Source organism: Mesoplodon bidens, assembly GCF_964165515.1.
Source record: "Mesoplodon bidens genome assembly, chromosome: 13".
In the NCBI taxonomy this organism is placed as follows: Eukaryota; Metazoa; Chordata; class Mammalia; order Artiodactyla; family Ziphiidae; genus Mesoplodon; species Mesoplodon bidens.
The window spans coordinates 27,813,968-27,836,758 of record NC_138169.1 but is presented as its reverse complement, the minus strand read 5'-3'; the positions used below and the strand labels follow the sequence as shown (position 1 = coordinate 27,836,758).

Here is a 22,791-nt window from a genome sequence, read left to right as displayed (position 1 = left end):
CAGTTGGGGCCTCCTCCCCGGGACCCTCGGTGTGCTGGCCTGTGCACGTGTGCATCCCGCTCTGGTTTCCCCAGGTCTCCAGCCCCTCTGAGCCTCCTTGGTTACTGAGAACAGGTCCCTGCTGTGGGAAGGCCCCTCAGAAGCCCCCACAGTGATCTGGGCCCCTTTGCAGCATCCGGCCTCTGAATGCGTGACTCCCTGTGGCTGGGAGGGCATGGGCTGTCCCACGCCCGAGTGGCTTTGTCATGCTGTGGGGGGTGAACGGGCCTCTTCCTCTAGGGTCGCGGGCTTGGCACCCCCAGGGCCTCCAGTGGCAGCACCACTGGGCCAGGCACACGCATGCCTGTTTGTGTCTCAGTTCGGGGCGGGTCAGCCAGTCCACCTGCCTTGCAAGCATCTTGCCTGCGTTGCCAGAGAGCCAGGTGCTGGCCCTCGCCTGTGGGCGGCCCTCAGCCAGGCATCGAGGGGTCTCTGTGATTGGACTCGTGGGTCATTCCCAGGGTGGGGGGCTCAACGTGAGAGGCAGGAGCGAAGACCACGGCCCCAGGGATGCCCCCAGCCCCTTCCCACTCCGGAGCACATGCTTCTCAGGAATAACATTCTACGAGGCTGAACTTGGGTTCAGACCTGGCTCTGCTCGCCCTGTGGGGCTCAGCACAGGTGGCAGTTCGTGCTGGCCGCTGTGTTATGGTGCAAGAGCCATGCCAGCTTCTGGCTGTGCCATTCCTTGCTCAGGGTGCCTCACGGCTGGTGGTGTGACTGCGCTGCGGGGCCCAGGCCACCAGGAGGGACGGTGCCATGCCAGCCGTGCTGGGTGGTCTGTGCAAGCCTGAGGTGGCCACTGGCCTAGTGGCTCTTGGAGCAGCCCCTGCCCCTCAGCTCGCCCCTGGGGCCTCTCCCTGCCACGCCAGCCACAGTAAGCTTCTGGCTGTTTCCTGGCTTGCTCTGCTTTGTTCTCCTGCCTGGACTGGACTGTCAGGCTGCTGAGGGGCCTTTCTTCCCCAGGCCCTGGGCATCCGTCCCCGTCCCTGCGTGACCTTCCACCGGGGCACCCAGAGTCGTCAGCTCCGCCCTGAGTTAGGTCTTATTCGGCCAGGACACCCCCCCTGCAGCTCTGATTTGGGGAGGCTGAGGCCCAGTTTCTTTCACCCACAGGGAAGGCTGCCCATTGTCAGGTGGGGAGAAGGAGACACCCCGCCCCCCGGCACATCTTGCCAGGTTGTCATTTGCAATTGATGAGTTTGGTATTTCAAATATGCCTTTAGTTAAACTTTTTCTTTTCAAAATATTTTTACTCTCCGTGAAATCCTAATTAGGCCATTCATTCGTCTGAATGTACTTGCTGCTCTCTGCATTTTGCAAGATAACGAGGCTTCGAGTGGGCTTCCAGCCAGTCCTCTGGGGCCTTTGCTCTGTGCCCTGCAGGGAGAGGCTGGCGCCCTGTGACCCCTGCACCCATGGGCCCTGGGCCGCAGTGCCTGCGGGACACCGAGTGTGCAGATGGGGACACTGAGGCCTGAGGTGGCAAATCGTCTCTGACAGCCCGGGAACTTTGCACGATGTTTCCTTAAGGCAGTACAGAGCTGGGTTTACTCTTTCAAGATCCCAAGTTAAGGAAGAAAGGGAAGCACCCTGTTAACAAAGCTGTCAGATGGTCCTCGCCATAGAAGAGCTTCTGCAAACAAGAGATGATAGCTGGGCAGCAGGGTCCTGCAGCTGACATCTGTGCATGGATGACATCCAGCCCCTCTGGGATGTGGGCAGCTTGGTGGCAACGTGGGCCCTCCTCAGTGCCGCCTTGGGCGTGTCCGGTGCGGGCCAGGCCAGGCGGCCTCCTTCCTGCCCTGCGGAGGGACATCAGCCTGGAGGCTGGGGCACAGAGCCCAGGGAGAGCAAGTCGTAAAGGGTAGGGTTGACGTGACCTCAGTCTGCTCAGCTTCTTTCTGGGCAGAAAGCTCAGACCCCAACCCGAGCCCGACAGCCCTGCTGGAGGCCTCTGTTGGGGATGGCTCCTGGCCATTTGTGGGGTCCCTCAGGGACCTCCTGTGCCAGGGGAGTTTGTTCCCAGGATCCATTTTCCACTACTCCTGCCTTCCCTCTTGACAACTTTGTGTCCTTTTCTGCCCGTTTGGCAGGTCTGCCTTGGGTTTGCATCCTGCAGCCTGAGGACAGCGTCCCGGCTGCTGTTTAGCTTCCGCCATGTTTTTCTTCAAATCCCCACAGGATCCTCATCACCCACGATCAGTCCTTCTCTTTATAGTTTGTTCCCAGCTCATCAGTTCAAGGCCGTCTTTAACCTTTTGAGGGCACATCAGCTGTTCCCTGATGTTTGTGCTGGTAAACGGCAGCTCTCCTGGGTCCCCAGGGGGCAGCAGGGTCTGCCCTGGGCCCTGGGGGCTGGGGCAGGTCTGTGCAGCCTCAGTGTTTCTGTCCAGGGTCCTGGCCCGGCCATGGTCCCCACTCCTGTCACAGAGACACTTTGGTGTGTACTGAGGCTGGGCACCTGCAGGCTGTGGAGCCAGGGCAGGCCCGGCCTCACAGGTCTTGCCAGGTGTTCAGGACAGGAATGCAGTCTGCCCAGAATGCTGACCCCCAGGAGCCTGAGTCCTACCTCCCCCAGCACAAGGACCTGTCAGGAGTGTCAGGTCACCTACCATCCATTTTCCAGGGCAGGCGAGGACCCACAGGACAGCCTGGGTGCCTCTGGGGGTGTGTGTGCATGACTTAGTGGGTGGCCGCACGCGTGAGCCTGCAGGTGGGTTTCAGGAGGTCCCCAAATTGTCAGCATACCAGCTGCAGTGTTCTGCGTCCTGGCGGGGGCAGGGCACACAGACAAGTCCGGTTCCCAGCAGGCTCTCGTGGTATGTGGTGGGGGGGGGGTGGGGAGCCAGGCAGGGACACTGTGGGGCCCAGAGTCTGCACTGGGTAGGGGCGGGGTGAAGCCCCCTGCCCAGTTTCACTGGGTCATCATTTGCATATAAAAGGCAGGACTTCGCTGTCTGATGGAGGCTGGTAGTGTCTGGACCTGTTGCCATGGGCACTCCCGGGCTTCAGGAGCACTGAGTTGGCTCCCAGGCAGACGAGGGGGTCTGGAGCAGAGAGCCTGGCATCCAGCTCAGCTTCTGGGAGAGAATGGGAGTTCCCAGGGGCCCCAGGAGGAGCCAGTGCTGGCTGGAGGCCACACAGGACCCTGGATGGGCAAGGGCAGACCAGAGGGGACCTGGCTCTTTGATGCTGTGGCTCAGGAACAAGGATGGAACCTCCCTCCACAGGGCGTGCTCTGGTCTCTTACCTACACTCCCCTTTGATCCGTCCAGGGCCAGGTGACCACAGCTGCCCTGCCTCTACCCTTGGCAGCTGGAGGGTCTTCCTGACACCTGTCACCACCTGGGCTGTGGGTACTGTGCCTGCAGGGCCTGGAGTCTCCCTGCTGGACCCCGGTGTTGTTCCCGATGAGGGAACAAGGGACCAGTTTCTCACTCTCACACTTTCCAGGGAACCTCCTTCTGGAAGCTGAGCCCCAGGCCCCATCTCCCTGGATGGCAAAGGCCCAGGCTGGGCTCTGTGGGGAGGTGGACCTGGTATTGCTGACGATGGTCTGTGCAGGCCCGTCCCAGTGCCCAGAAGTGTCAGCAGCTTGCAGGAATGCTGGCGGGGAGGCAGGCGGGCGGGGTGTGGGGGTGTGAGATGGGGCCTCCGCGGGGTGCAGGGGCATCTCATCTGCTGACCACGAGGGGCACTGCCATGTCAGGGTTGGCCCCTTGGCAGCCCCCCACCCCTGGGCCCTGCGTGGATCTGCCCACAAAGGGGCAGGTCTCTCCTGGGGCCTGCTCTGCCTTGTGCTGCCACCCGGGGGCTGTGACCTCCGGCCTGGGGGCTTAGTTAGCAAAGCCACAGTGGGTCACATTGAGGTCATTTGGGGAGGGCTGCCTGGCAGGGCGCCCAGCATGTGGGGGCACTTCGAAGTGCCTGGTCAGCAGTGGCCAGAGTGGCATGGGCCCGCAGACTGGGACGGGGATGGGCTCCATGGCTGGGGTGAGCCTCCCTGACTGCGGGGCCGGGGCACAGATAGGGCAACACTCTGGGGTGGGGGCGGGGAGCTCTGTGCTCAGTCCCTGTCACTGTGCCCTGGACCCACATTGCTCTTGGGGTCCCATCTCCCAACCCCTGGAGTGAGCCCGGCCACAGCGAGGTTCCCTCTTGCCCAAACCTGTCCTGAGGTCCTGGCTGCAGCAAGGCTATCCCAGGCCACCCAGCTGGGCTGGCTGTGTTCCCCCAGGGCAGGCAGGCGAAGATAGGGGGCCCTGCAGCAGGGCAAGGCAGGCCAGGACCATGAGTAGGGCAGGCCCAGATACATGGGCAGCCCCTCAGCAGGCCTGATGCCAGGCCGCACCATCTGACCCGCTTGCCCCCCGAGGGCTCCCTGTGCCTGGTTCCCACCCAGTCCTGAGTCTGGTTCCCCATCTGGCAGGGAGTTTCCCCACTGCCAGTGCCTCTTCCACTTATCCAGGGAGAGCATGTTTCTTGTCAAATGGCGGAAAGGCCGTGGGAAGTCCTCAGGCCCCCACAGAGAGCCTCTCCTGGGGCCCTGGGGCTCATCCCAGAGACCCTTCCGTGGGCAGCTGGGCAGGTGGTGCCGGGGTGGGTGTCTCAGCCCCTAACCACCAGGCTCTCCTGCTTCATCTTTCTTGGCTCTGCAACCTTGGTGGGGGCTGGGCTGAGGGGCCGCGCCTTGCCCCCCAGAGACTTACTGGCCACAGGCTCCCAGGGGCTGAACCCCCACTGCCCTTCAAAGGGGCTTTGTGCCACCACAAAGAGGCTCTGTCCCTCTCAGAGAAGCTTGGGTGTTGCCATGGTGACAGAGGGGGCCTGGGAAGAAGGGGTCCAGCATCTTGAGGGAGAAAGGGTGTTCCAGGCAGAGGACACTGGTGCACACAGGCCACCGCCCTCAGCCTGACCGGACAGCTGCCCAACTTGTGCCTTCGGGGGGGGTGGTCCTCGGGGTCTCATGGACCCCTTGGCCCCTGGGTAGGAGCTGGGTTCCCAGGCCCCGGTGCCAGTTGGATCTGTCGGGTTTGGTCCCAGCCTGGCTGTGAGCCTCAGGCTCCGCCTCAGGAACGTCTTGGCCCCTGTGCCCACCCCAGAGCATGGTGGGGTGGGGCTCTGAGCCTGGGCCCTCAGAACTGCCCCCTCGCTGCTCTGCTCTCCCTGAGATGGAATGGGGGGTTGGGGGAGCCACCTCCCAAAGGGACCCTATGGGGAGGTATGCAGGCAACAGGCCAGCCCACCCCACACAGTGGGGCACCTTGGGGTTCCCCAGCCTTATGCCCGGGCTCCCCTCCTGTGGCCAGGCTGGAGTGGGTAGGCTGCTGATGCCGGCAGAGACACCACCAGCCCCAGCCCTCCCTACCCTGCCCTTGGGGTGCCCCTGGGCTGTCTGCTGCTATAGAGACTGTGGAGAGGGTGGATCCTCGCTGCCCAGACCCCACACTTGGAGCCTGTCAGGCATCGCCCTCGGGCTGCGACTACAGCTGGAATCTGGGTCAGGTGCAGGAGGGGCAGCCTGGGGCTGGGGGACTGCTGTCCATCGCCATCCCACAAGTCCACCCAAAGAGGCAGGGAACCCGGAGACTTGGAGCAAGTGTCTGTGACCTGCCCTGGCAGGAATCTCAGACCGAGACCCTTTGGGGGCCTCTGGTGGGGACTCCCTGTGGCTCAATCCCCCCACTGAGGAGGGGCAGCAGCTGGATGCTCACCTACACCTGGCCCACCCTCCTGCCAGGGCGAGGCCTCCTCTGCCATGTCCAGCCTGCAGTTACCTGGCCATTTCCCAGCCCTGGCCCCAGGCCCTTAGCTCCCAAGACCTCGGGCTCCGTGGGCTCCCAGAAGTGTCCCTGCCTTGACCTGGCTCCGAGCCTCCTGCATCAGCCTCCTCATAGCCCCTGGTCCTCCTGGACCACTAGTCCAGCGGCCCCTGCCCTGGGGCTGACCAGTGCTGCCAGGGACCTGGCTCTCCGTTAGCCCAGGGCGCCCCGTCAGTGCAGGGCAAGAGCCCCTTGGGAAGAACCGCCCAGACCGTTCCCCCTGCACAGAGGAGTTGTACTCTGTGTGGTCAGTGGGTGCTGCTGGGTGTCCACAGGGACAGTTTGGGAGCAGGAGGAGGTCTCTGAGGGGCCATCTCTGTCCACCTCCCACCCCCATGGTGTCGGGTCCAGGTGACAATAGGGTCACCTCCTCTGCTAGGGAAATCCAATTTCCAGGCTGAATTCAGTTACAGTTCTCCCAGCTCCCTGAAAACCTAGCTGCTTCCCTCAGGTGGCGGGCGGCAACGCCCAAGCCCCTGGGGAGAGTTCCCTGGCCTCACGCTCACTTGCCTGGCTTGCTGGGGTTGGGTAGGGGCACCTGCTTTCCCATCTCTTACTTGCCGTCTCGCAAAGGCAGTAGCTCTTAGAACATGGGTACGTGCAGAACTTTGGACCTGCTGCAACCTGCGGGCCAGGAGCCCTCCACCCAGAGCACCAATGCGGCCGACACGCCCTCTTTCCAGTGCGTGTGTGTATATATGTGTGTGTGTGCACGCGCGTGACCATTTCCACACTCATCCTTCGCACCTCATCTCTGGGCCACATGCCTTGTTGATGACCTTTTCCCACCTCAAGTTGGGGTTCGGTTTTTCCTACTGACTTATATAGTCACCGTATAGATGAAGGATATCACTTTTCTATTGGATGTTGTGAAGACGATCCCAGTATGTTGACAGTATTTTCATTTTCTTTGTCGTTTTCTCCTACTTCCCATATCATGGAAAATTGTAAACACAACAGTGGAGAGTAGTGTGACGTGTCCCCACGTGCCCACGCATCTTCTGCAGCAGTGGAGCCATGTCTACATGTACAGTCCCACTTGTTGTCTGTCTGAAATGCTCACTACACTTGAAAAACAGAAGCCACAACCACAGCACGTGGCACTCTTTCTGGATGTTTAGAAATGTTTCATTCTCACAAAGGCGAGCTGGTCCTTTTTCCTTGGTAGTTCCTTCCACTGCTTTAAGGTCAAGAACGGACTCTTCCCATCCAAGCCCCCCACCCCCACCCTGCGACCGCTGCATTACACCAACTACAGGTGACTCTGTGGTCCTGGCCGTGGCACAGTGCCCGTCCTCGTGGGCTTGGCCAGAAGCTGTCCCCGCAGCTGTGGACACCATCCAACCACAGCAGGCGCGGTAGGGTAAAGATGGGCACTTGCAAGGCCTGGCCAGTGCTGGGAGCATGGGGGGGGACACCGTGCACTCCCAGGTGGGTGGCCTTCAGCACTCCTGCTGCCTACTTTCCTCCCCATCAAGTGGGTGGGGCCAGGGGTGTGGAAGGAGGCTCCACCCGTAGCCAGTCCCCTCCCTCCCCTTGTGAAGGTTGGGGCAGTGGGCAGTGTGCCAACAAATGGCCGGCGAGGGGTCAGCACTGGAGCCCAGGCCTCCCGCCAGCCTGACCCGAAGGAAATTCCTCTAATTCCTCAACCCAGATTGGACTCCGTCCCCATAATTTGATTTCTGGAGCAGGGTTTGGCTGGGCTCCTTCTGAGGAGGAGCGGCTGATTTAGCAGGAAGACGCCGAGTGTGGGCATGGTTTCGGGGGAGGGTGGGCATCTCCCCAGTTCCTCCGTGTGCCTGCACCCTCATGGGGGAGCAAGCACTGGCCACAGTAGCGCCCCAGCGGGCTTGGGGGCCTCTTCCCAGGAGTGTTTCTCAGCCTCACCCTTGCTCACCCATTCATCCACCCAACTACCCATCCACTCATTCCTCCTGCCTGCCTCCTGTTCTCCCCCACCCTGCTGCCTCTGTACCCACCCACCCTCCCATGCAGCCCCCTCCTGGCAGCCTCCACATGTCCCCTCACTGTTCATCTGTGTCCCTTTCCACCTGGTCTCCTGCCCTTCCATCCCTCCATCCACCCAACATCCACCCACCTGGGGCCACTCCTGGGGTGCCTAGGCCTGGACACCTGCCCCAGGACAGGCTGCCTGCATCTGCATGGCACATTTGTCCCTGTCCTCTTCCTAAATCCACCCCATGGGTGACGGGCAAGCGTGTTGAGGAGCGGCCTCCACCGAGGACTCAGGAAGCTGGTGGCTTGGTCTGGACAGGGGCGGGAGGGGCCTGCCCGGCAAGCAGTGCAGGGCCCTCACAGGGGAACAGAGGCCGGGAAGGCGTTGGCCAGAGAGGAGAGGGAGGGTCACTGAGGTCCCGCACATGGCACTTCCCTGGCGGCCCCCAGGCCTCCCGGGACAGCAGAGGAAGCAAGTCTGGAGCCGACCTCTACCCAGGATCAGCTGGGTAAAGCATCTTTGAAGTCTCATGGTCCATCTTAAAAATTCATGCATATTTTGCCTTCCATGTTATCACGTGGGTCTGCAGCCGGCCCACCACCCCTGTGCTGACCACCACCTCTCCCAGCAGGAATTCAGTTTGTTGCTGTTTCATTTGTGTGACAGGTGCTGGGGAAGTGGAGCCCAGCCCTGGACCCACACTGGTCTCTTCTCTCGATGGGCCTTGATTTCCCCAGCTGTCGTGGGCGCTGGGGGAGTCTCTGTGCTGTCCTTTCACCTTGAAGTGCACCCGCGCCCCTGGCCCAGCTGGCACTGGTATGGCCGAGCCCAGCGCAGACCATTCCTTTCTGGGGCTCTGTCCTTACAGCCGGTTCCCCAGGGGCCCATGAGCAGCAGAGCTGACCCTTCAGGGGTGCTGCCAGCCATGCCAGGCCCCATGTTGGTATGGCCTTGGCGGGCTGGCCTGGGTCAGGCTTTGTGCTGCACATGGAGTCCCCGCGTGGCCTGTGCCCCACCCGCTGCCATGCGCCTGGGTCTGAGCATACATACTTCTGTTGCTCTTTGCCCACAAAAAGCAAACATGCTGGTCAGCCAGGGAGCAAGTGGTAAGGAAAAGCGCTGGCTCTAGCTTGTCTTTGCAGCTGCCAAGCCCCCACTGCCCCCACCCACTCTCTGGGGGCCCACAGGGGCAGCGCTGGGCCGGGGCCCAGGCAGGCCTGACTCTCTCCATACGCTGGGCCTCAGGCACCCAGGCCCCTGCCCTCAGCCTCCTTCGGGGTCGGGTGTCAGGCACATGGGCCACTTCTGGACATGGAATCTCATCCAGGCTGTATGCATGGGGTAGACACTGCCCTTGCTCCCAGCCAGCATGGCTGGGACTGGAGGTGGGACCGCTGGTCTGCAGGCCCGCGTCATCCCCACACCTGCCTAGGTGTCCAGGCACCCAGCGGCTGCGGAGCAACTTCTCACTCCCTGCCCACTAGTGCTTCAGGTCTGCCGTGCGAGCTGTGTGGCTACAGACAAGTTCCCTACCCTCTCTGGGCCCCAGCATCCACCTCAGTGAGATGGGCCTGTGCTGGTGCCATGAGGGTAGAGTGAACTGGCATGTGCTTTGGACAGCAGAGGGCCTGGGAGGTCTGAGAGCTTGTCACACCAGCTCTTTCTTTCCTTCCCTTCCCTCCCCAGCAGGCTCTGGGACGCCCATGGTCCTAGGTTCTGCTGGGCCTGGCAGGAAGCAGGGAGCCCGGGTCAGAGCCCCACACACCACAGGGAGGGAGCTGGCTGCTTCCGGCCAGCCTTGGATTAATGGCTTTTAATTTAGAATTTAATCAATGTGGCTTCTCTCCAGAGAGCTGGATGCTGTGGTCTGGGAGTGAGTCATGTGATCTGTGAGTGGGGTGGGCAGGGGGCCCACAACGCCTCTCCAGGCCCCCGCCCTGGCCCCACCCTGACTTGCTCTGCTTTGCCTGCAGTCAGCCAGCGTCCTGGTCATGGAGGACTGCAACGTGCACTCGGCTGCCAGCATCCTGGCCTCAGTGAAGGAGCAGGAGGCCCGCTTCGAGCGGCTGACACGGGCATTGGAGCAGGAACGGCGCCATGTTGCCCTGCAGCTGGAGCGTGCCCAGCAGCCTGGCGTGGGCAGCAGTGGCGTGGGCAGTGGGCAGCCCTTGTCGATGGCCTGGCAACAGCTTGTCCTGCAGGTAACAGCCCAGGGACTCAGGAAGGGTGTAAATGGCCAAGTGGGGAAAAAATCAAGGGGCCTAGGTAGACCACAAGCCAGCATGCAATGGCTTATTGCACAACCTGGGGCCTCTGGGGAGGGAAAGAAAGTGGGATTCCAACCCCCTTGGGTATGCAGGGCATCATGTGACAAATGGGCAGGACACAGCCCAACCCTCAGAACAGTACTTTCCACTGTGTGAGCCCTCAGGGCCCAGACAGCTGGGCAGGGTCTGTTCTGGGCGGCTCAGCAGTCAGCCTGGTGACACTGAGGGTTTTGCTTCCATGGAGTCTCCTTGCCTTCATTGCCTGCATCAGTCAGTGGGTCAGCCCCTGGGGAGGCTTGAGCAGGGCTGAGGCTCTGCCTGCAGCCCAGCAGGTGACTGGCCATTGCCCCTGCTCAGCCCCAGGAGGTGTAGAGCCCCGTCTGCTCTTGGCTAGGCCCCGAGAACTCTGAAGTTGGGATGTACAGTCAGGTCAGGAGGCCTCGTGGGGTCCTCCCGACATGAGCTGTGCCCCAGTACTGAACCTTCAGATGGTGCAATAGCGCCTGGCTCCCGGGGTGCTGGTGGGGGAGGAGGGAACGCCACACCTGGAGTTTGCTGTGATTGTTGCAGTTCCTGTGATTGACTGAGATGCAGGGCAGGGCACAGGCAGAGCTCCAGGGAGCCAGACAGGCTGCTGGCTGCGGGCGCCCGGCACATATGTGCTGGTGGCTTGGGGCAGCCTGGACCTCTGTGGCTGGAGAGAAAGGGAGGGGGTTATGGGTCTTGGTGGAGACTGGCCCAGTGCGCTAGCTTCATCTAGCCTGGGCATTTGGGGCTCAGAAGCAGTGGTCTGTGTCCGGTTGCGGGACTTGGCCAGTGACTGCCCCCAAGCCTTGATGTCCTCATCTACCAGTGGGTGATCCATACGCACGGCCCAGCATGGTCCACAGTCAGAGCCGAAGACACATCTTCAGTGGGCCCAGACACACTGGGTAGCTGTCTTTCCAAGCCAGCTAGTGCTGAGGTGGCTGCACAGCCAGTTCATGGGAGTCTGGAACTGAGGCCAGGTGGGTCTAGGTATGAGGGCCACCCCTGTGGCCCCCTGGACCCCAGGCACTCCAAAGGGTGAGGCCTGCACCCCCAAATTTGGGGATTAGAACAGCTCGCTGGGCCACACAGGGACAGTGGCAGCCCATGACCCCAAGGCCACTCTTTAGGCTCCAGGCCCTCTTTCCAGCCCTCACAGGCCGGAAAGGGCTCTGGCCTCCAGCCCAGAGGGTGCTGCTGAGGGTCAACGCCTCTGTGGGAAGACATTCCCATAGCCTGGAGCTGCCCTGGCCTCCTGAGGGCTGCAGCCTGAAGATCAGGCCACCACCCTCCCCACCCGCTACCCCTCCCCACCCAAGGCCCTCCAAGGCCTGCCCTTGGTTTTCTCTCTTGGGAGGAGATGGTTTCTCAGGCTGCGATCAGAGAGAGTGTGTTCCCAGGGCTGTGGCTGGACTAGCAGGGCTGATGGGGAGGCAGCCACATCCAGCGGGCCAGGCCTGGCAGCCTCCATGCCAAACCTGCTTCCCAGACCCATCTCAGCAGGAGGTGCCTAGTGACCCACCTGTGAGCCACGGCTGCCTGGACCTGGTCCTCAGTGTCAGAGCCCGGATCTGTGCAGCTTGGAGGCTGGTGGCAAGGCTGGTAGCTGGGGCTGGGGAGTTGAGAGTCTGGGGGTGCTGCTCCACAGTGCTGGCTGCCTGCCCTTCATCCTCTAGCAGAAAGGGTCTCCTCCTCCAGATACCTGGAGCAGGCTGGCTGGAGCAGGACTGGCCCTCACCCAATGTGTGTGTGTGGGAGGGGGAACACCTTTAGGGACCTGGCCGACTTTGGGCTGGGCCAAGAGGGGGATGAGGCTAGGGCAGTAACAGATGGTGAAATTTGGGAGAAGACAGAAATGACTCACATGTAAGCATCCAGGCCAAGTTCCCTCAGGGCAGTGGTACAGTCTTCTGCTCCTGCCCCAGGTAGCTCCACGGATGGAAGTTACAGGGGGGCCAGTGGTAAGGACAACTCAAGGGAAACTGAGACTCAGAGGGACATGCAGTGGACACCCAGAGTGCTTGAGCATGCTGGTTGCATGGCCTATGTGCATGGAGTGTCCTAGAAGAGGAGTGGGGTCTGGGGAGAAGCAGGTGGGAAGCAGAAAGCCAAGGCTAAGGCCCCCTCTCTTGCCCAGCCCGCTGAACCTTTATGGGCCGGCCCAGCTCTGTTCAACCCAGAGCGTAAGTCTCTTGTTCTTGGTGTGAGAGCCATTGGCTTGCATTTGTGGGGTATGACCCGAGAGGGCCCCAGCCCAGACCCTTCCCCGTGTCTACGCTTCCCTTTGGCCAAGCCAGACCCCCAGGGTGGCTGCACCTCCATGCCAGGCTGCTGGGGGTGGGGAGTGCACTATAGTAGGAGAAGTCCTGGGTAACCGCCCCCTCTAGCCACCACTTCCCAATAGGTCAAAGACATGGAAGGGAGAGGATCTGAGGCCAGCTGGGCCCCACAAGCTTTCGCCCAGGGTCACCCAAGAGTTGTGCTCCCTCCCCTCCCTTTGATCTGCTCTGACACCTCTCAGAGGATGAGGGACCCCTGGGCCTCTGTGACTTTATAGGGAGAACCCAAGACAAAGTGGGTCAGTGCAGGTCCGGGTTGAGCTCTGTGGGGACGCTTACTGGGGAGGTGCTGGAGGGTGGGCAAGAGCCTGGAGCCAGATCTAGGAAACCTGAGCGACATCGCCGTCAATACTCTCTTATAGGCCACCATTTCACAGCTAGGGGAAACTGAGTCGCAGCCGGGATGGGCAGCTTGTGCCAGGAGGGTGGTCTTGCAGGATGCCTTAGCCGCACTGGCCCCTGCACTGCCACAACTGTTTCCTCAACTGCAGGGGTAGGGCTGTGGGCTTTTTTACTGGGGGTAAACCGAGGCCTGGGAAGGAGGACTCGGCGGGAAAATGGTACCTCCGCGGTACGGGGGTGGGGAAGGGGAGCCCTGACTGGCCTGACCGCAGGGTGAGAAGGCGACCCCGGCCCAAAGCTGCAGGCAAGCCCCGCTCCGCGCCGGTCGGGGCGGGACTTCGCCCCGCCCAATTGGCCGCCCGCCGCCCCGCCCCTCCCGGGTGAGACCCCAACCGATTGGCTGCTATCCACCCCGCCCCAGCTTGGCCCCGCCCGATTGGCTGCTCGCCTCACCGTCCCGCCCCTCCCGATTGGCCGCTGGCCGCGCCTAGCCAGGTCGGCCCCGCGGGGAGCGAGTCCGCCTAACCCGGGCCGAGCGGCCGAGGCACCGCAGCTGAACCCAGTCCAGCCGCCGCCACCGCCGGCTCGCGTCCCCCGCGCCCGGCCCGATGCCGGCCGAACTCAGACAGGTTGGAGGGAACTTGGTCCCGGGCGGGGGCACTGTCCCGGGGGCCGGTGGCGGAGGGCGGGGCGCCGGCCCTCCGGGAGGACCTGCTTTTGTTCGTGGAGCCGCCGGCCGGAGGCGGCTATTGTCTGCGCCCCCGGGCCGGGGCCGGGCGGGGCGGCTGAGTGAGCGCGCCACCGGGGGTGTGGGGAGCGGGTGGAGGGGTGGAAGCGGGCGCACCGGGGCCAGCGCCCGGGACAGGTGCCTGGGACGGGGTGGTGGGCAGGGCCTTCCTGAGCAGCCCCTCTGTGCAGGTGGGAGGCCGAATCTGGAGAGGGCGGCGCGACTAGGCCTCCCCCAAATTCACAGGGCCCCGTCTCTGGGGGCCGCGCAGGAGCTTCGGAGCTTTAATGCAAGCCGGGTCTGCCGCGGCAGCGCACGTGGAGAGAGGGCTGGGGGTCGGCTCTGCCCACGTGCGGAGGCGGAGGGGGGCTTCCTCCCAGCACTAGCATGGGAGAAGGCTCGCGGGCAGCCTGCACTCTTGCTCAGAGGGACAGGCCCCCCTAACAGGTAGGGAAACTGAGGCAGAGTGGAGGAGCAAGAGGTAGGTCTCCTACACACCTGCTCACCTGGACAGCTAGGTGCCTGCCGGCCCCAGAGATGGAGAGGCCAGTTCAGGGGAGCTGGGGGAATGTGGGGCCACTGCGTGCCTGATGAGTGTGGGCTGGGCTTGGGAAAGCTAAGGTGGGTGATGGCCCACCTTGCCATCACCCACAAGCTTGCTCCCCCAGTCTGCTGGGCACCTACTGCCCCTTGGCCTCTTGGCCGTTCATCCTGGGCCTGCGCCCTTGCAGGTGGACTGCTGCTGTGGAGGGGGGAGCTCCCGGTCAGCCAGGGCTGGGTTCGCCACTGTGGGCACCAAGTGAGAGGACGTCTGTAGTGGCCAAGGACTTGCTTCCTGGTGGGAGATGCTTGCCTGGCTTGGCCTGGACTCCATCCAGGATGGCCACTCTGGGTAGGGGGCTGGTATTCCTCCACCCCTCGGTTCATTCATCCAGCAGCAGCCGTCTCATGCTCTCTGAGAGCCTAGACGGGGTTGTGGGAGCCAGGGGTGGGGTTCCACCTTAATCTATCCCTTGCGTGTGCTGGTGGGGCTGTGGACAGGGTGGGGCAACCACCCCACATTCTGTTCTTCGTGATCCAGACCATGGGTGCTCATCTCTCAAGGGCAGGCATTGCAGGTGGATCCGTGCCTCTGGGACCCCAGTCCAGCGCCCCACCAGTGGTGACTTGGCTTGTTTCCTCTGTCCCCTCCTTCCGCCATTTCCACATGCGCCCCCAGAGACTGCTGTGGGCTTTTGCCCAGGGGTGGCCCCTCTGTGTCTTGTCCCATGTCTTATTTTTCTGAGCCTCACACACCTTAAATCTGGTCACAAAGTCAGGACTGGCACTATCCCACCTGTCCTGTGGTCTGGACACCCCGGGTCCTTCCTGTTTTCATACAAGGAAGCTGAGCCCAGGTGTGTGACGGGGCCAGAGCCCTCCAGCTCTGGGCCTCTGGAGACCCTCTTGAGAGCAGTGGTTGGGTCCACCTTTCTGGGATACTGGTCACTGCCGCCCCTGCTTGGCGTCCTGGGCTAGGCCCCTCCCACAAGTTCACAGGAGCTCATGGGAAACTCCAGAAGTGGACAGCAGCCCCTTGCTGGGCCAGGCCCAGGGCCCCTGGACCAAGTGGACCATGAATGGGAGGACTGTGGGACAGATTTGGGCCCTGGGGAGAGCTGATGGGAGGCTGGACAGTCATCCCAGCGAGAGAGGCAAGGATGGTGCCAGGGCAGAGGGAGGGTGAGGCAGTTGACAGGACTTGGCGGGATTTGGGGTGTGGGGGTGGCTGCAGGTGTTGTTCATGTCTAGAGTATGAGGGAAATCTGGGGCTGCAGGGCTGGGGGTTCCTGAAGTGGGCCGGCCTGGGTAGGTGGCCATGGGACATGGGGCCCTAGAGCAGGGCCTTGAGGCCAGATGAGGATCCAGGCAGCCTGGTCAGCAGCCTCTGTTGAGAGCTGACTGTGTCCTGGTCAGTCAGTCTGTGACCCCATGTCCTCACCCCAAAGACGTTTCGGAGGCCCAAGCCAGGGGTCGACCTTGGGCTCCTTCTACCCTAGGCCTCGGATCCCCCACCTGCCGGCTCTGAGACTCCCATGGTAGATGCTGGGTAGGTGGTTGAGGAAGTCTGGACACGCAGGTAGAAGGCAGGAGGGGATGTCAGTGCTGGGTGCTGTCGGGAGAGCCTGCGAACTGATGTGCCTGGGCCGGGGAGCCGGGATGGGTGTTCGTGCACGTGTGTGCCCAGGCGTGTGTAACGGGGGCCGGGCCTCCCTGTGATCACCGGCTGACTCACGCTCCGCCTCCCTGCCCACCGGGGTGAAGTCATCACCATTTTTAGCTCCCTGAGGTCATTTGCCAGTGAGGGCTCTTGGGGCCTTGAGATCCCGCTGCCGGGCTGCCCAGGCTGGGTGTTGGTGGCTGATGCTGCAGGGTTGCCAGCCCTTGTTGGGCCCCTGGCTCTCCTGGACCCCCATCCCCTCTTCCCCCCAGTTCTGCATTGTGTCTGCAGGCTGGAGTGAGAAGCAGCAGCCAGGCCCCCCTGGCACTGAGGTCCAAGATGTGCACCCCCGGGGCCACCCTCCAGCAGCCCAAGCCTGGCCAGGGGGTAGGGGCTCTTCTGGGAGAGGGTTAAATATATGCAAATGTATGCATACCTTCTAAGGGGTCCATACTCCTGGCAGTGTCCTGGACAACCTGGTCCCCTCCTGTCAGTCCTGTTCCCTGCACTCCCTGTGCTTTGTAGCCATGGGGCCTTGCTGCTCCCCCCCTTCCCCGGCTGAGCAGAGAGCTCACTGCCAGCCACACTTTTGCTCCCACAGTTGCCAAGTGCAAGTGGGGCGGCCGAGGCCCCAGCAGGGACATGCTGTCCCTGAACCTCTGCTCCAGAACCACCCCAGCTCCCCAGTGCTCTCAGAGAAGAGCCAGGCCACCCTGCCCAGCTGCATACCAGCGTGTCCCCACCCCAGGCCTCAATTTACTTCTCTTTCCCAAGGTACAGTGTCCTTCCTTCCTGGCCAGGTCCCCGATAGGCATACTTCTTGCATTCTAGGACTGAGAAGGTGGCAGCCAAGGCTGTCGCCCCAGAGGGGTGACATGTGACTGAAAGGCCTTCCCTGTGGATGCCTGAAATCCCCCGTTAGCAGTTTGTGCATTTCTGGGTAGTCCTTTCTCCTCTGTCAGGCCTCAGTTACTCTTTTTCGTAAAATCACATATTGTCCTCCAAGGCCCTGCTTCTGGGAGAGGGGGCACATTCTGTGACCTCTTCCTCTGTCACCAGAGCCTGAGGGATGCTCCTAGCAGGTTGGTGCAGGCTTCTCCCTGGACCCCTGAAGAGGCTGCAGGGGCCCAGAACCTCAGCACTGTGTGTATTTGGGGGGACATGCATTCCTTTAGGACAGGACCCCAACCTGGGGAGACTTCACACCCGAGGCCCTTGGGAGGCAGATCCCGAGGGCAGCCCTGGGCACCTTGCCTTGCATGCTCCTGGGCCTGGGGACGGGAAGATGGCCCTGGGAGCCTTGCCTTGCGTGTTCCCGGTCCCAGGGACGGGAGCAGAGCAGGGCTCTGGTGCCAGGCAGATGCGGGTTGAGCTGCTGGCCTTTCCTGGGCCTCAGCTCCCTGTCTGTGCAGGCCTCAGAGGCCTGGGGCCCAGGCGGGGACCCATCCCACAAGGCACAGGCCTGGGCCCTGGAGCAGGACCTGTCCTTCTGCTGACCCGGCCCTGGCTGCCCGGGAATGTGCTCCCCCGCGCCCGCCCACTGCAGCTTGGGTTTCAGCTCCTACCCGTCCTGGCCAGACGCTGATTCTGGGATGTTGGCATGGTGGGGGGGACCCGGGTGGTGAGAGGCCTGGGGTCCCCGTGCCACTCAGCATAGCAGGGGTCCAGCCCAGCTGTGCTGTGGGCTGGCCTGTCCTCTCTGAGCCTCAGTTTCCCCACTGGTGAGTCTGGCCAGTAGGCCTGTGGGCTTTAGAAGAGCCTCTCTCCAGTGCCATCTTGCCTGTGGGGATGTTGGCAAGGGGGGCTGAGAGCTGAGGGCCAAGGCTGGGGAGACCCAGGGGTGTGTGGGGAGGGGACACCAGGGTTCCCATCAAGGATCAGCTGGGCCCCCATTGGATTCCACCCTCTCTGGGCTCTGATATGACACCCAAGGCCTCAGTGAGGGGCACCAGCCACTGGCCCGAGTGAGGTAGGGCCAGGCCCTGCCCACTCAGCACCCCAAGGGTGTCCGGGCCGGAAGGGGCGAGGGTATTTTGGTGTTCTGAGTGTGCAGGGCATTCTGGGAGTTGGGTATTTCTGTCCTGTGAGGGCGTCTAGCTGGCCTTGGGGATGGCGGGAGCCTGGGTGTGGCCACAGGGAGTCGGTGAACAATGCTGAAATTGCCACCCCCTGCACTCAAGGTTTCTGGGGTGGGCAGGGAGGAGGCACAGGAAAGAGTCATCCTTTAGGGAGGGCCCAGGCAGGGGTGATGAGTGACGTCAGGAGAGCGTCCTGCGGGTGCTTGGGCCTCCAGGAGCTGTGGCAGCTGGGCTTATAGCTCAGACAGGGCTGCCCAAGACTGCGCCGCTGGGCCCAGGGCCTTATCTACTAGATCAGCCCGAGGAGGCCCTGGGATGGGGACCAGCCCCTCGGCTTTCAGAGGCAAGAATGTGCTGCTGTCCTCACCAGCTGGGGCTGAGACAGGCCCTGGGGCCAGGGAAGAAGGCCCTCCTGGTGTCCAGGCCAGCACGAGCATCCTTGTCCCAGGGCTGCTGAGCACGGGGTCCTCCCACCAACACCTGCCCCCTCGCCCAGGAGCAGAGCCCGGGCAGCCAGGCCTCTTTGGCCATGATGCCGGAGGCGCCTGAGGTGCTGGAGGAGACAGTGACAGTGGAAGAGGACCCTGGCACCCCCACCTCCCATGTGTCCATCGTCACGTCAGAAGATGGCACCACTCGTCGCACTGAGACCAAGGTACACCTCTCCCTGGCCTCCTGCGGGCCACCCATTATTCAGGTGGAGGGCTGAGACCACCCTGGCCTCTCAGGCTGCCAGCCCACAGGCTGCCCCTTCACCCACCAGGTCACCAAGACAGTCAAGACGGTGACCACTCGAACAGTGCGCCAGGTGCCCGTGGGCCCCGATGGCCTCCCCCTGCTGGACGGCGGCCACCCACTGGGCCCCTTCACCGATGGCCCCCTGGACCGACACTTCCTGCTGCGTGGGGGTGGCCCGGCAGCCACGCTCTCCCGCACCTGCCTTGGCAGCGGGGGCGGCTTTCCTGACGAGCCCCGCGATGTCCCCAGCTATGGCAGCCTGTCCCGCGGGCTGGGTGTGCGGCCTCCGCGTGGAGGCCCCCTGGGCCCAGGCCCCAGTGATGGCTGCTTCACACTGCCCGGCCGCCGAGAGGCCTTCCCCGCGGGCCCTGAGCCTGGGCCGCCAGCTGGCCGCTCCCAGCCCGAGCGGTTCCAGGCAGAGCCGTATGGCTTGGAGGACGACACTCGCAGCCTGGCTGCTGAGGACGAGGGGGGCCCGGAGCTGGAGCCTGACTGTGGCACAGCCGCGCGGAGGAGGCCAGACTGTGGGCGGGGCCTGCGCACCAGGTGAGCCCCCATGCACTGTCACTGCCTCCAGGAAGCCTGCCTTCCACTCCTTGCAGAGTACCACATGGGTAGTCTCGCTGCGGGGCTGTGTTAGTAACACACACGTTAGTTTGAATTGGCCTTGGCTCTTCTCGGGCACAGCAGCAAGGACGGGCTCTGGGCTGTGGGATTGCACTGGGCACCCTCCCTGCGGGTCTGGAGCAAGAGAAGCTGGTGACGCGCCCATGCCTGCTGCCCCTGCTCCAGCCAGATGGCCCGGAAGACACAAGCCCAAGGGACCCAGGGCATTTTTCTGAGCTTGGGCCCCGGCCCCTCTCCCATGCACAGGAGCACCCAGAACCTAGGCCCTCGGTCCTTACCTTCCCGCTGCAGCCTCTGGTTCTGTCTCCCCTGCCCTCAGCTTCTCTGTCTGTCAGGTGGGAACATGACCACTGCCTGGGTCTGGATTATGCTGTGTGGCCACAGGCGAGACACTCGCCCACCCCCAGCCCCAATCCCTCACCTAGGAAGTGGGTTTGACATCTTGTTCCCTGGAGAACTGGTGGCCTGAGGCCCCTCAGATGGTCCTACCAGGCTGGCTATGTGCAAGGGGTACACTAGCCAGACATGGCCTTATGGGGAAGTGGGACCCCAGTCACAGACACATGTTACGTAGAAACATTTAGCTGGGGAGTCAGGGAAACTGCCTGGTGATGGGAGTGAGTGAGCTCCCATCTGGGAGGGATACAAGTTCTGATGACATTGGCTGGGGTTTGGCTCTATCACTGGCTGTGGGTTAGTTCTTGCTGGGTCGGGTATGACCCTCAGCACCAACGATGCTCTAGGCCCAGCCCTGCCCCATGGGTTCATGGTCCCCCGGAGAATGTGTGATGGGGCCGCTTGGGGGCAGGGCCAGCCAGCAGCCGCAAGAAGACGGTCATGCACCGTGCTCGCCTGCACAGGGCCTACGAGGACGTGGCGGATGATGGCGGTGAGCTGATGGAGGAGCGGCCCCCCTACCCAGCCACGACGGCGCCCCTGGCCCAGCCGGAACATGGCAGCCTGGGCAGCCTGGACCGGGCAGTGCGGCGCTCGCCCTCGGTGGACAGTGCCCGCAAGGAGCCGCGCTGGCGGGACCCTGAGCTACCCGAGGTGCTGGCCATGCTGCGGCACCCCATGGACCCCGTGAAGGCCAACGCGGCTGCCTACCTGCAGCACCTGTGCTTCGAGAACGAGGGTGTCAAGCGCCGCGTGCGGCAGCTGCGGGGGCTGCCGCTGCTTGTGGCCCTGCTGGACCACCCGCGGGCGGAGGTGCGGCGCCGGGCCTGTGGGGCGCTGCGGAATCTCTCGTATGGCCGGGATGCTGACAACAAGGCCGCCATCCGGGACTGCGGCGGTGTGCCTGCCCTGGTGCGCCTGCTGCGGGCCGCCCGGGACAGCGAGGTCCGCGAGCTCGTCACAGGTGAGGCGCCCGGCCGCCTGCGTTGCGGTTCAGTCGGGAGTCAGGCTTAGGCACTGTGTCAGGTCTCTACCACTGGACTCGGCCGCCACAGGTGGGGCTGGCGCTGGCCCCCTCCCCACCAGCTCCCATGTCCCCACCGTGACTACTCTGGGTCCTGTCTCTCTGGTCCTCCCCAGCAGGGCAGTGGTGGGGACCATGGTTGGTCAGGGTCATGTGATGATCCCCTCTCGGCGTGGCCCCAGGAGCATAGTCCCACCTGCCTGGGTGGCTGGGAAGGGGTGGGGAAAAGAAGGCACATGCCAGCTCCAGGTTCCCTGCCAGCCCCTCCTATGTGTCCTGGCCTCTAGGGGGCTCCTTTCCTCCCTGGGGAGCCCCCTCTCGGTGTGGCGTGTGCATCTCACCCACACCAGAGCAGCACCCAGGGCCTCTTGTGGCTTTTGTCACTCCTGTCTTCTGGTGTGAGCTGGGGCCCAAAGAGGGCGGGGTGGGTCCTGAGCTGATCCTGTGGGGACAGTGCCTGTGGTCAGCACTGGTGGGTTGATGGCACCCTGTAGGCACACTCTGGAACCTGTCGTCCTACGAACCCCTGAAGATGGTCATCATTGACCACGGCCTGCAGACACTGACCCACGAGGTCATTGTGCCACACTCGGGCTGGGAGCCAGAGCCCAACGAGGACTCCAAGCCACGGGACGCTGAGTGGACGACTGTCTTCAAGAACACATCAGGCTGCTTGAGGTGTGCGTGGGGCCGGGCTCAGGTGCCCCTCGAAGCCTCCCAGGGCTGTTCCCACCCAAGGAAGCAGGAGCCAGGCACCAGAGCCTGCATGCACACCTGGGGACAGCTGTCCTAGGAATAACCATGTCCCTGTGTCCCAGATAACATGGAAGACAGCTAGCTACCCTTCCTTATCTCAGCACAAGGTGGAGCCCTGAACTGCACAGATTCAGGCCTCTGGATCCACTCTGTCCCTTTGCAGTTCAGCTGGGAGTCAGGGGAGCCCCCCACCCCACACAGATGCCAGGCCAGGGCCCCCTCCTGGGGTCCCAGCAGTCAGGCCATTGCTGCTTCTCCTTCACTGCTAACCTCTTGTCATCTGCTAGCAGCCCTAATGGCGTGGCATAGAGCACGTTCTGCAGATAAGATGAGACCCCGGAGCTGGAGCTGGGGTCACAAGGCTTGCTCTTGGCCACACAGGAATGTGAGCTCAGATGGTGCAGAGGCCCGGCGGCGACTCCGTGAGTGTGAGGGGCTGGTGGATGCACTCCTGCACGCCCTGCAGTCGGCTGTGGGCAGGAAGGACACGGACAACAAGGTAGGCAGGGAGGCCCTGGCAGGCCCCAGGCAGGGTCAGTCTCACAGCCTCCCATGAAGGGTTGGGGAACGGAGCAGGAGCCCTGGACTATCCAGGCGGCACAGGGGACGGGTGTGTGGTGCGGGGCAGCAGGTGTGCCCTGAAGCCCTGGACCAGGTCCCATGTGTGGTAGGTGCTCCCCCCGCCTTCCTCAGCCCCTCCCTGGGTTTCGCCCGAGTGGGCCCCTAACCCAGGCCTCCCCATCCTACACCCGGTACCTTCTGCGCTCACGAGCTGTGGCATCTTCCCTGGGGGGTGGTCAGTGTCCCGTACCCCCCAGTGGTACCCTAGTCCCCTCTCCCTGCAGTCGGTGGAGAACTGCGTGTGCATCGTGCGGAACCTCTCCTACCACGTGCACAAGGAGGTGCCGGGGGCTGACAGGTACCAGGAGGCCGAGCCCAGGCCCCCGGGCAGTGCCATGGGTGCTCAGCGCCGGAGGAGGGAGGACGCCGGCTGCTTTGGTGGCAAGAAGGCCAAAGGTGTGTGGGTGGGACTGGGGTACTGCTCTAGGACCCCAGACCCTGCCAAGCCAAAGGCCCTCCACACCCACTGGGGACACGTTCAGGGAGCTAAGGAGGGTGCCCAGGACCACCTGTGCAGTGGTCCCCCGTGGTGCCCGGACCCAGGCCCTCAGCTCCAGGAAGGGCCTGGGGGCCCAAGTTTGGAAGTGCCGAGGACAGCGCCGCCTCCTGGCATTGGCAGGGCACCCGAGGACCCTGAGGAGCCCAGGGGGCAACACCCCACCTGCCTCACGCCGTCCCTACCTCGGGTGCAGCTGCTAGGGTTCTATACACTGCCTTCACCTGCCCCACTGTGTTGGCCTTTTCTGATCCCCGTCCCACTCGTGGGCACTCAGCCCCCAAAAGTAATCGGGGTGAGAGTCCCCATCCCTCTGCCCTACACTTCCTGGG

At 63.1% G+C, this 22,791-nt stretch overlaps 1 protein-coding gene across 2 annotated transcripts in view; it reads left to right on the top strand.

The window, feature by feature from the left end:
- ARVCF (ARVCF delta catenin family member) overlaps positions 1–22,791 on the top strand; it is a 35,833-nt gene that overhangs the window by 7,066 nt on the left and 5,976 nt on the right. For both annotated transcript variants that reach the window (XM_081252825.1, XM_081252826.1), the window contains exons 2-8: positions 9,795–10,022; positions 18,298–18,456; positions 18,565–19,085; positions 20,027–20,526; positions 21,081–21,264; positions 21,724–21,841; positions 22,188–22,359. In XM_081252825.1, coding sequence (XP_081108951.1) covers positions 9,813–10,022; positions 18,298–18,456; positions 18,565–19,085; positions 20,027–20,526; positions 21,081–21,264; positions 21,724–21,841; positions 22,188–22,359 — 1,864 coding nt within the window. In that variant the 5' untranslated portion in view covers positions 9,795–9,812. The remainder of the gene's footprint in view (positions 1–9,794; positions 10,023–18,297; positions 18,457–18,564; positions 19,086–20,026; positions 20,527–21,080; positions 21,265–21,723; positions 21,842–22,187; positions 22,360–22,791) is intronic.